Here is a 12319-nt window from a genome sequence, read left to right as displayed (position 1 = left end):
AAAGATATACAGACGGCCAATAAACACATGAAAAGATGTTCAACATCACTAATCATCAGGGAAATGCAAATCAAAACTATACTAAGATACCACCTTATGCCTGTTAAAATGGCTATAATCACTAAAACTAAAAATAACAAATGTTGGAGAGGGTGTGGAGAAAAGGGAACTCTCATACACTGCTGGTGGGAATGCACACTGGTGCAGCCACTGTGGAAAACAGTATGGAGATTCCTCAAAAAACTAAAAATAGAAATACCAAATGACCCAGCTACCCCATACTGGGTATCTACCCAAACAATTTGAAATCAACAATCCAAAGTAACATATGTACCCCTATGTTCACTGTGGCACTATTCACAATAGCCAAGACATGGAAACAATCCAAGTGCCCATCGACTAATGATTGGATAAAGAAGATGTGGTATATATATATATACACACACACACACAATGGAATACTACGCAGCCCTAAAAAAGACAAAATCATCCCATTTGCAATAACATGGACGGACCTGGAGGGAATTATGCTAAACAAAATAAGCCAGACTGAGAAAGACAAACACCAGATGATTTCACTCATGTGTGGAATATAAACAAACACATGGACAAAGAAAACAGTTGAGTGGTTACCAGGGGAAGGGGGGTTGGGGGTGGGCACAGGAGGTGAAGGGGAGCACATATGTGGTGACAGACAAGAAATAATGTACAACTGAAATTGCACAATGATGTAAACTATTATGAACTCAAATAAAAATTTTTAAAAAATCACATGATTGGGACTGGCCCCTGGCCAAGGGGTTAAGTTCACGTGCTCCACTTTGGCGGCCCAGGGTTTCACTGGTTTGGATCCTGGGTGCAGTCATGGCACCATTCATTAGGCCACGCTGAGGTGGCATCCCACATGTCACAACTAGAAGGACCCACAACTAAAAAATATGCAATTATGTACTAGGGGGACTTGGGGAGAAAAAGCAGGAAAAAAAAAAGAAAAAGAAAAGAAAAATCACATGATCATCTCAATAGATGCAGAGAAAACATTTGACAAGATAACAGCATCCATTTATGATAAAAACTCTGAATAAAATGGGTATGGAAGGAGAGTACCTCAATATAACAAAGGCTATATATGACAAACTCACAGCTAACATCATACTCAATGGTGAAAAACTGCTATCCCTTTAAGAACAGGAACAAGACAAGGATGCCTACTTTTGCCACTCTTATTTAACATAGTATTGGAAGTCCTAGCTAGAGCCATCAGGAAAGAAAAAGAAATAAAAGGGATCCAAATTGGAAAGGAAGAAGTAAAACCGTCACTATGTGCAGATGACATGATTTTATATATAGAAAACTCTAAAGAATGCACCGGAAAACTATTAGAAATAATAAATTAATACAGTAAAGTTGCAGGGTACAAAACCAACATACAAAAATCAGTTGCATTTCTATATACTAACAATGAAATAGCAGAAAGAGAAATTAAGAATACAATCCCATTTACAATCACAACAAAAAGAATAAAATACCTAGGAATAAATTTAACCAAGAAGTGAAAGACCTGTACACTGAGAACTATAAACCATTGTTGAAAGAGATTGAAGACACAAAGAAATGGAAAGATATTCTGTGCTCATGGATTGGAAGATTAACATAGTTAAAATGTCTGTACTTCCTAGGCTGGCCTGGTGGCGCAGTAGTTAAGTGAGCATGTTCCGCTTCTCGGCAGCCCGGGATTCACCAGCCAGGATCCCGGGTGCAGACATGGCACCGCTTGGCACGCCATGCTGTGGTAGGCATCCCACATATAAAGTAGAAGATGGGCATGGATGTTAGCTCAGGGCCAGTCTTCCTCAGCAAAAAGAGGAGGATTGGCAGTAGTTAGCTCAGGGCTAATCTTCCTCAAAAAAAAAAAAAAGTTTGTACTTCCCAAACCCACCTACAGATTCAATGCAATTTCTATTTAAGTCCCAAGGACATTTTTCATAGAAATAGAACAAAGAATGCTAAAATTTATGTGGAACAACAAAACACCTTGAATAGCCAAAGGAATCCTGAGAAAAAGAACAAAGCTGAAGGTATACTCTCTGATTTCAAAATATACTACAAAGCTATAGTAATCAGAACAGCATGGTGCTGACACAAAAACAGATCAATGGAAGAGAATCAAGAGTCCAGAAATAAACCCACACACCTGTGGAGAGCTAATTTTTGACAAGGGAGCTAAGAACATACAACGGAGAAGGGAAAGTCGCTTCAATAAATGGTGTTGGGAAAACTGGACAGCCACATGCAAAAGAATGAAAGTAGACCATTATCTTACACCATACACAAAAATTAACTCAAAATGGATTAAAGACTTGAATGTAAGACCTGAAACCATGAAACTTGTAGAAGAAAACATAGCAGTATGCTCTTCGACATTGGTCTCAGCAGTATCTTTTTGAATACTGTGTGTCCCCAGGCAAGGGAAACAAAAGAAAAGAATAAACAAATGGGACTACATCAAACTATAAAACTTCTGCACAGCAAAGGAAACCATCAACAAAATGAAAAGACATGGGGCCAGCCTTGTGGCCAAGTGGTTAAGTTTGCACACTCCGCTTTGGCGGCCCAGGATTTCGCTGGTTCGGATCCTGGGTGTGGCCATGGCACTGCCGTCAGGCTACGCTGAGGCGGTGTCCCACATGCCACAACTAGAAGGACTCACAACTAAAAAATATACTACTATGTACTGGGAGGATTTGGGGAGAAAAAGCAGAAAAAAGAAATTAAAAAACAAACAAACAGACAACCTACAAATTGGGAGAAGATATTTGCAATTATATATCTGATAAGAGCTTAACAGCCAAAATTTATACAGAACTCATACAACTCAACAACAAAAAAACAAACAACCCAATTAAAAAATGGGCGAAAGATTTGAACAGACATCTCTCCTAAGAAGATATACAGATGGCCAACAGGCACATGAAAAGATATTCAACATTACTAATTATTAGGGAAATGCAAATCAAAACTACAATAAGATATCACTCATGCTCATCAGAATGACTATAATTAACAAGACTATAAATAACAAGTGTTGGAGAGGGTGTGGAGAAAAGGGAACTTTCATACACTGCTCTTGGGAATGTAGACAGCCACTATGGAAAACAGTATGGAGATTCCTCAAAAAATTAAAAATAGAACTACCATAAGATCCAGCTTCTCCATTCCTGGGTATTTATCCAAAGAACATGAAAACACAAATGTGAAAAGATATTTGCACCTCTATGTTCACTGCAGCATTATTCACAATAGCCAAGACTTGGAAACAACCTAAGTGCCCATCAAGGTATGAATGGATAAAGAAGATGTGGTGTATTTACACAATGGAATAATACTCAGCCATAAAAAAAAGATGAAATCTTGCCATTTGTGACAACATGGATGGACCTTGAGGGTATTATGCTAAGCAAAATAAGTCAGACAAAGTTAAATACTGTATGATTTCACTCATAAGTAGAAGATAAGAACAATAATAACAACAAACAAACAAATAGTTAGATTGGTGGATACCAGAGAGGAAGAGGGGAGGGAGGTGGGCAAAAGAGTATGTAATAGGGCACATGTGTATGGTCACAGATAGTAATTAGTCTTTGGATGGTGAACATGATGTAGTCTACACAGAAACTGAAATATGATGCACACCTGAAATTTATATAATGTTATAAACCAATGTTACCTCAATTAAAAAAATTAATTATTTTTTTAAAAAAGGTTTTCTCCTTATGTTTGGTTTTCAGCAATTTGACTATAATGTGCCTAGGTGTGTTTTGTTTCTATCCATCTGCTTGGTGTTTCCTGAATTTCTTGGATCTGTGCTTGCCATCTTTTGTTAATTTTGTAAGATATTAGTTCTGACCCACATTCTCTCTCTTTTCCTGGAACACCAAGTACAAGTATGGTAGACCATCTGATATTGTACTACAGCTCTTAAATGTGCTGTTCTCTTTGTTTTTCAATTTGGATTTCTAGTGACTTATTGTCAAGTTTACTGATGTATTCTTCTGCAGGTCTAGTCTGCTGATAAACATAAAGGAATTGTTCATTATGTTTTAAGTTTTTATCATTTCCATTTAACTCTTTATAGTTTCCATCTCTCTGCTGAAGAGACTGGAAGAATCTTTTCTGGAGACACTGAGAAGCTCATGAGAAAAATTATGGACATTTAGGGTCCCACAAGTTTAAAAAGCTACCTATAGTGAGGCCCCCTGGTGGACAACCCTGTCCGTAAACACAGAGATTCTAATCAGTAGCTTAATGCCTTATTCTTAAATACGAACAGAAACTTAAGGATTACTAACTATTTGATAAACGTCTTTTACATGAATGTCAAATATCACAACAAATAGAGGAAAAGGAACCAGAAGGAAACAGTCAATGCAAGGAGCAGAAGACAAACAAAAATCATGAAATAGCCTCAAAGATAAAAGAAAATATTGAACTTATGAAATAAGACCAGGAAGCTGGGGGGGGGGGGGGGGCGGCGCAGAGGGTGAGGTAGGGGGTGGAATAATATTCAGAGAACAAGAAAGAACTCTTATAATTAAAATTTTTGACAAAAATTCAAAACTCAAAAGACCTGGAAGGTAAAGTAGAGAATATCTCCTAGAAGATAGAACAAAATATGAAGAGATGGAAGAATAAGTGAGAAAAATAGGACTATTAAACAAACATCCTACTAATAGGAGTTCCAGAAACAGAAAACAGAGGGGAGAAAACTATTAAATTATTAGATACAATACAAAAACATTTCTTTGAACAAAAGAACATGAGTTTCCCAGTTAAAAAGACCCACACGAAGTATCCAGCATAGTAAGTGAAAAAAGACCACACCAAGACACAGCATTGTGAATTTTAATGGCTATGGATAAAAATGAACTCTAAAAGCTTTTGAAAAGAAAAACCAAATCACCAGTATGGACTGGGACTCTCTTTAGCAATATTCAAAAAACAGATACGAAAAAAACTTTTAAATTTGGAAAGAAAATGATTTCCAACCTGGAATTATAAAACCCAGCCAACATATCAAATTTGAAGCCAAATAAATATTTTCAGAAGTGCAACAATTCAAAAATTTGCCCTCCATGTACCTTTGTCAGTAAGCTACTAAAGAATGTGGTCCATAAAAACTAGGCAGTAAAGGAAGAGGCAGAAGCCAGGGGGCTCTAGCAACAGGGACTTTATCACAGGACAGAGGGCAGTCTGGATCCCCAGAGTGAGGCAGAGAGCTCCCAGGCAATAGCTGGATGGGAGCAGGAGATCTGAGAGCTCCAGGAAGGGTGTCGCCAAGAAAAAAAAGGACTTGATGTACTTGCAAGTTGGATAAGTGTTTTCCAGCTTTGGTGACAAGTTTAGTAGTAAATTAATAATAGGTATATAGAAATAAACAAAAGAAAAAATGGGGCAATTAGTAAGTAGAGGGCAAGCAACAATTACACAAGGAAATATAATCATAGTATATTACACAGCTCTGCTGTGAACAATATATACATGGTTGTAATATAAATACTGCAATATTAACAATTAGAAATTGTGATATAATTGTATTATATGTAATTATATTTGGGGGCAGGGAAATAGGGCTAAATCTTCATCAAAGTAGGAAATAAACAGCTAAGGTCCAAAACCGAAAAATCAGTAACTAACAGTATAAGCATGTTGTTTAGAAATATGGATGCAAATACCCAAATAAACTACTAAACAATGTGAAAGTAGCTGCCTCTGGAGAGAGGGAATAGGCTTGAGAGATATGGGGCACAGTTGCTGTTTTTCTTTGTAAGTCATGCTATTGCTTGATTTTTGAACAATGTAACTATATTACTACTTATTAAAAATAAACTTAAAAAACACACCAGACCCAGCCCAAGATCACAGCAGCTGCACAATTAAGGATTGTACGGGTCTGGTTGCATGGATCTTGGGCCATGTCCAGTTTCAGCTCCCCAGAGCAATTCTGGGGACAGTGGGCTTCAACCAGGAGATGGGCATCAGCCACTGCACTGGCCACCTTGACATAGCTCTCAAAGATCTCCTTCTCACCCAAGTCCAAGCCCTCAACCCTGCAGCTTACTGTTTTCATGTGCTTCCTTGTTTGCCTTCCCTAGTGGACTAAGAGATCCCCGAAAGCCAGATGTTGCATTTTTCATTTCTGTTTCTCCCTCTGCCACTCTTAAGTGGCTAGCTCAGGGCCTACAACCTGGCAGGTGCTCAGTGCTCCGCAATTCTCTCATACATGCGTGTAGGTAGAGGGGGTTTATGGTCCAAAGAATCCCTGGTGAAGGTAATGTTGTGGAAAGGGTGGGGTGGTGCATGAGGCTTGGCAAGAAGATGGTGAGGCCTGGACCAGTAGCCTCCTCTGACCAGCTGTGCACCTCCTCACCCATCCTTGTGCAATGTTCTGTCTCATCTGTCATGGTTTTGCCTCCCAGGGGGCCACATGACCATACCAGGAGCTTCTGTCCTTCCCCACAGCTGGCCCAATACGCTGCCTATGCCATCAAGGGCAACCCAGAGGGTATGAGTAGGCTACTCCAGTAAACCCTTTCCCACAAGTAACTGCAGCTACTTTTAGAGGACTGCTGTCATGTGCCAAGCATGCCACCAAGTGCCTTATATGCACTGGTTCATTTAACTCTCACAGAAGTCCCATGCATTAGTCCTCCCCTCCCTGCCATTTTACAAGTAAAACAACTGAGGTTTGCAGAAACTAAATATCTTTCTGATGTGCTCTTAACCACTATGCTGGAACCCCCAGCAGCTGACTTTTGTTCCCAGAGGTGTCAGAGCTGGAAGAGACCTTTGATGAGAAAATGAAGGCTCAGAGAGGAGTGTCTCATCCAGGCTTCCATCAGAGCTGGTGAAGAGCCTGGACTAGAACCCCCCATCTTGAGTCCTTGCCCAGTGCTTGCCTACTACTGCACCCCGACTCCCTGCTTGAGCTAGCCTACCTGGGAATGACTAGGCAGCAAATGACTCCACAAGGAATGACCCCCTGCCTCTCTGCCCACCTAGACAGTCACGAAGTTGACAGAGTGGGAAAGAGGCCTTCCTACCTTTCCAGCACCACTCTCTCCACTGACAATGATAGACTGGTTGACTGGCTCAATCAGGCTCTTGACATTCCTGTAGGTCTGCTCGCCCACAGTGAAGATGTGGGGCTTCAGTTTCTGAAACATCAAGGGGTGAAGGGTCACATGAGAGAATGCCTGTCTTCAAGGAGTAGTTGATCCAATGATGGCTGAGATGGGGAGGCTGCCAAAAGCAGTGCCAGGAGGCTTCTTCTAGAAAAATGTCCTGGATGCAACAGTGTTAGGCCCAACTGTGGGGACCCCCATGTGGCTTTACCCACTCATCTTCTGTCTGGAAGCAGTGCTGGCCTCGACCAGTCTATGGCATTAACACTTTATCCTCCCATCTGCCATCGTATATTACCTTAATAGTCTTATTCTGCTGTTTATTACTTTGTTATTGGACTTTGCGAAGAACGTTCTTACAAGTCACTGCCTAAGAAATTTGTGCATTAGTTGGATAGCTAACTCTATGTCATAGACGAGAAATCTGAGGTTCAGAGGGGTTAAATAATCTTCCCAAGGCCACTCAGCAAGTAAGTGCAACCATGTGATTTGAATTCCAAGGCCACTGTTCTCCTTTCTGTCAACAGATATTAATTGTCCTCAATTTGCTGGGCATCAAGCTGGGCACTGGGGAAACAGAGGGGACCATGATATGGCTTTTGCCTTTGAGGAGGCATATAAGCAGAGACAGACTTTAGGACACAGGCAGATAGACAGGACACAGCCAGAGAGTCAGAGATGGACACTCAGGACAGACTTTCCATGGATTCCACTTGGACACTTAACCATGTATGAGCATCTGGAAGGCTAGGCCATCTGCACAATGCCCATCCAGCAGTGATCACTTACCCACAGCTTCCTGACGGGAGAAGGCATTGTTCTAGATGGTGCCAGAGCTATCCCTCTCTCCACCTGCCCTCGCCCCAACCACCTCTCACCTGGACTGTTACAAAGCCTCCAGCTGTTCTCCCTGCCTCCTGTCTCACCTTCCTGAATCCGACTCCCCCAACTTCCAGAGTAATTATCCCATGGTGGCCTCCACACAGTCCCACCTCCACTCCAGGTGAAGAATCTTTGGGGACTCTCTCTGCCTCCTGTGGTGCTCCAGACCCTTCACCAACAGCCCACCTTATCTCATCTTCCTACCTCATCTATTGCTTCCCTCCCCAACATCCCCCCATCCCACCAGCAAGTTTGCTCTTGCCTCTTCCTGAACACATCATACATTTTAACATCAACTAGTCTATTCCCTGCCTGCACCACCCCCACCCCCATAAGAATTTATTCCTCTCAGTAGAGATGAATATGTGCTGAATTTTCTGGGACAATCCTTATCGCATGTAATTTTATTCTTTTCCAAAAAAGTGATTTGTTAAATACACAAAAATACCTTTGTAAATCCTTTCCTATTACTAAATTCAGAAACAAACAAAAACTCCTTTGTCCTATGCCCCTATTTTAGGTCCCAAACTCAGTTAAACACATATTTATTTATCTCCCACTTTGCACCTACTCTCATGTGTCCAAAATTCTGCAGGCTCCCGGTGAGCAGGGCCGTGGCACCAGCACACTCTGAATGACTGCATGGCTAGTAAATAGATGGATAAGGAGAGGCTGCGAGGAGGCCTAGGGGGAGGTAGGGGAGCCCCGAGGCCCAGGAAGCAGCTGAGTCTTACCTGGGGCTGAGGAGCCGCGTGGTACTCTCTCATCAGCTCTGGCGAGTAGAGCTGAGGGACAGGCTTCAAGGGGTTCAGAGCCACCAGGGTGCAGCCAGCATTGGTGTAGAACGTGTCTGCCATGTACCGAGCCTGCAGACACCTCAGGACTGAGGCAGATGTGCCTTTAGCAAACTCTGGCTCAAATGTAGACACAATCGCACACACAGACAAACATCGCCTAACAGTGTTCCCTCTGCAATTAGCCAAGTATCATTAGATCCCAGCAGCTCCCTGATGAATAGGTACAAGATCTAATTAAGATGAGCCCCAAATCTGGAGCAAAGTCTGCGCTGGGGAACTCAAGGACAGCTGCTGCCAGGCAGAGATCTGGAGCAGCCCATTTGGCTCCAGGTCAGGAGTCCTGCCTGCCTCAGTCTGGCCAGGGGAAGCTGTGCTGAATGCTGAGATCACACCTCCACCCTCTTAGAGATGGTGCTCTTGAGAGGGAGGCCCATACCTGTCTCCAGAGTCACAGGATTCACCTTGGTGAGGTCATCTAGCTGGTGCAGTGGGGCCTCCCCACTCAGGAACTCCTGCAGGTCTTCTCTGAAGGATTCCCCGCCTTGGGCATCAGAGACTGAACTGTGGCCATTAACCTGGGAGGGAATGACAGGGCCGTGAGAGCTGGGACTCGGACTAGTTGGCAGCTGTGTAGGGATGAGGGCCCGTAGAGTAGAAAGAGAACAAGCCTCTAGTATCACAGTCTGGTTGGGTTCAAATTTCAGTTCTGCCACTTACTAGCCCTGTGACTGGGGGTAAGTTACTTAACCCCTCTGAGGCACAGACCTTTATTTGTAAATAAAGGAAAACAAAACCAGTTCAAAGGGCTATTGGGAAGAAAAATAAGAGACAGACAAAGCAGTTAGTCAGTGCCCAACGTAGTATGTACTCAATAAGTCAATGAATGCTATCCCCTCTCCTCTGCCATGAGCTCCAGCTTCCAGCCTTACTAGGCCCGGCAGGGCTGTGGCCCAAGATGGGGGCCTGCTATAGGAGTATCTGAAAGGACAAGGACCATGGTTTGGGCCTTTTTTAAAGAGACCATTCAGCTGTGAAAAGTCAGCTGTGAGGTAGCCCCATGCCTTCATCACCTGTCTCTTGGGGCTTAAATTTAGCCTGGCTAATTAATTAGTTTCTTCTGTCCTGGGTCTTCTTGATAGGAAGCCTAGCTCAGAAGTCAGATGAGGTCAAGAATGGGCACCAAGGGGAACAGGCCCTTTCTCCTTCTCCCTTGCCCATCCTTGATGCTAACACTTTCCACATGTTTCCTCTCCCCTATTTTCCTCTCATGGTCCTAGTTTTCCTCTTGTCTCCCTGGGGGCTGCAGGAAAGATGGGGTGGGGAGTAGACGACAGTAACCTGGCTGAAATTTGCTTTTGGAGGAAGGGGTCCGTGACATGATGTGTTTAGGTTTCCAATGAGACTAGTGAGCCCCAAAAGTTCAAAACCTTCAAGTCAAGGTGGCAAGTTTCTCTCCAAAGATGTTGCCTGTCCTCTGAACTTGGGCCCACCATAATGCACAAGGCAGACTCTTGGCTTTGTGGATAAGTGCTGAGGTCAGAGCATGGCTGGATCCATGCAAATCCCTCTGCTCTAGGGGAAAAAATATTATTCACAAACCCAGCCATAATTTACCAACAGCTTTGATCTAATCAGAGAGGCAGCTGAGTATAAGAGTCAACAGCCTGGACTTCAAAGCTAGATTGCCTGAGTTTGAATCCTGATTCTACCACTTGCTAGTTGTATAATCTCATGTTGGTTTCTTAATCTCTTTGTGCTTCAATTTTCCTCATCTGTAAAATGGAAACGGTGGTAGTATCTACCTCATAGATACTAATAAACACATGAAGTATCTAGAAAAGGCACCTGGCATATGCCCCCAAAGTTAGCTATTATTATTCTTTTAAAAGTGGCTCTTCTAATTAGGCAATCACATGCTAAGGGCCTTAAAACTACATGTCCCTTAAGCCTGAAACTCTGCTTCTAGAAAATGATCCTATGTAAAGGTCATCAGAATGTTCAGTGTATATGGGGCCATTTATAATTGTAAAAAAACTGAAAACAACCCAAATGTCCAAATAGTAGACAGCTTAAATTACAGAACATCCTGATGATGGAATAAAGAAGGTTACAAAAAATATATCTTTAAATGTTTTAAAAATATATATTCATGGGGAAAAAATCTAGGATATTCTCTAAAATGTTGATTATCTTTGGGTAACACAATTATGGGTAATTTTAATGTTCTTTTTGCTTATGTACATTTTCCACATTGCTTATGAGTGTGACCTTGAATAAGTCATTCAACCTCTCTGAGCCTTATCTCTGAAATGGGGATATAGCAGCACTGGATATGTAATACTGTATCTTTCTCGAGGACTAAACAAAATTATATGAGTAAAGCGCTTAGCGTTGTGCCTACTATATAGCAAACACTCAACACAGAGCAGCTGGTAGTATGGTTATGATGAACATTAATGCTTTTTTATTAAGAAAAAAACCAAGTTAAAAACAAACAATAAAAAAGCCCATAGCAGATAACTGTCCTGCCTGCTTCTCTCCAGCCTTCAAGCCTGTTTCATGAGCCAAAAGGCTGGAAGAAGGTCAAGCAGCAGTGTCTACCATGGCTCCCTTGAGGCTGGCTGGCCTCACACTCAGTCATCCTGTTGAGTCTCAGGCACTTTCCTGCCTAGGACTCCAGTAGAGTGTGAGCTCCTTGAGGGCAGGCATCATCTTAATTATCCGCGTCAGCCCAGTGCCTGGCAACACTTAAGAAATAAAAATCCAGCAAATATCTACTGGTATTCTCTGGACCAAGAGCTGCATGTTAAGGATGGTAATGGAGCTCCACAGTGAAGGGTGATTTGGAATCCTGCAGCCCTGGGGCCATAGTAGCCTTTTTTAGAGAGGTAGAGATCTTGAGTAAGAGTAAGGTTTCATGTCCCAATAGCAACCCCATATGCGCCCCATGATCCATTCATCAGAATCTTTCTATTATTCCACATAGGTCATCTTCTCCCACATTTCTGCACAGACTGACCTCTTTGCCTGGACTGCTTATTTTCCTTCTCCACTTGGCTAATTCCTACTTATACTTTAAGGCTCAGTTTCAAGGAACACCTCCTCTTGGAAGGCCCAGGCATCCACTGTGCCTGTAAAATCCAGGCTGGCAGGGACACCCCTCAGGACTGCCTCACTGGTTCAGGCTTGTAAGGTCACCACAGTACCCTAAGGATTCCCTTACTCCTCCCATCTTATCCATCCCAGGGAAGAGCTAAAACCACAACAGAAGAGATTCAAATCAGCCATTAGGAAGAGCTCCTTGAGAACATGTGAAAGGCACTGGAGTAACTATCTGAAGAGAGGAAAAAAAAAGACCTTTACGGAGTCTTTCCCTTCCTTCCAGGTCAGGGCAATGTAACCTTCATTTAGGCAAGTGAAAGATGGGAAGGTGCCTCAAGTGCTTGAGGGCCTGGGTTA

General features: G+C 42.5%; 1 protein-coding gene across 5 annotated transcripts in view; it reads right to left on the bottom strand.

Moving 5' to 3' along the window:
- MYO19 (myosin XIX) overlaps positions 1 to 12319 on the bottom strand; it is a 44695-nt gene that overhangs the window by 29790 nt on the left and 2586 nt on the right. For 3 of the 5 annotated variants that reach the window (XR_006890499.1, XM_046674619.1, XM_046674616.1), the window contains exons 4-6: positions 9297 to 9435; positions 8798 to 8946; positions 7101 to 7214 (exon numbers count right to left, since the gene is read on the bottom strand). Coding sequence is in view for 3 of the 5 variants with exons in the window: in XM_046674619.1 (XP_046530575.1) it covers positions 7101 to 7214; positions 8798 to 8946; positions 9297 to 9435 (402 nt within the window). In the remaining 2 variants the exon portion in view is untranslated. Of the gene's footprint in view, positions 1 to 7100; positions 7215 to 8797; positions 8947 to 9296; positions 9436 to 12319 lie in introns of those variants that run through there. The other 2 variants (XM_046674617.1, XM_046674618.1) reach the window with 2 other exon arrangements.

Source organism: Equus quagga, chromosome 11 (genome assembly GCF_021613505.1).
Source record: "Equus quagga isolate Etosha38 chromosome 11, UCLA_HA_Equagga_1.0, whole genome shotgun sequence".
Lineage (NCBI taxonomy): Eukaryota > Metazoa > Chordata > Mammalia > Perissodactyla > Equidae > Equus > Equus quagga.
Note: the sequence above shows the minus strand (reverse complement) of the source record. Positions and strands in the feature narration are given on the sequence as shown.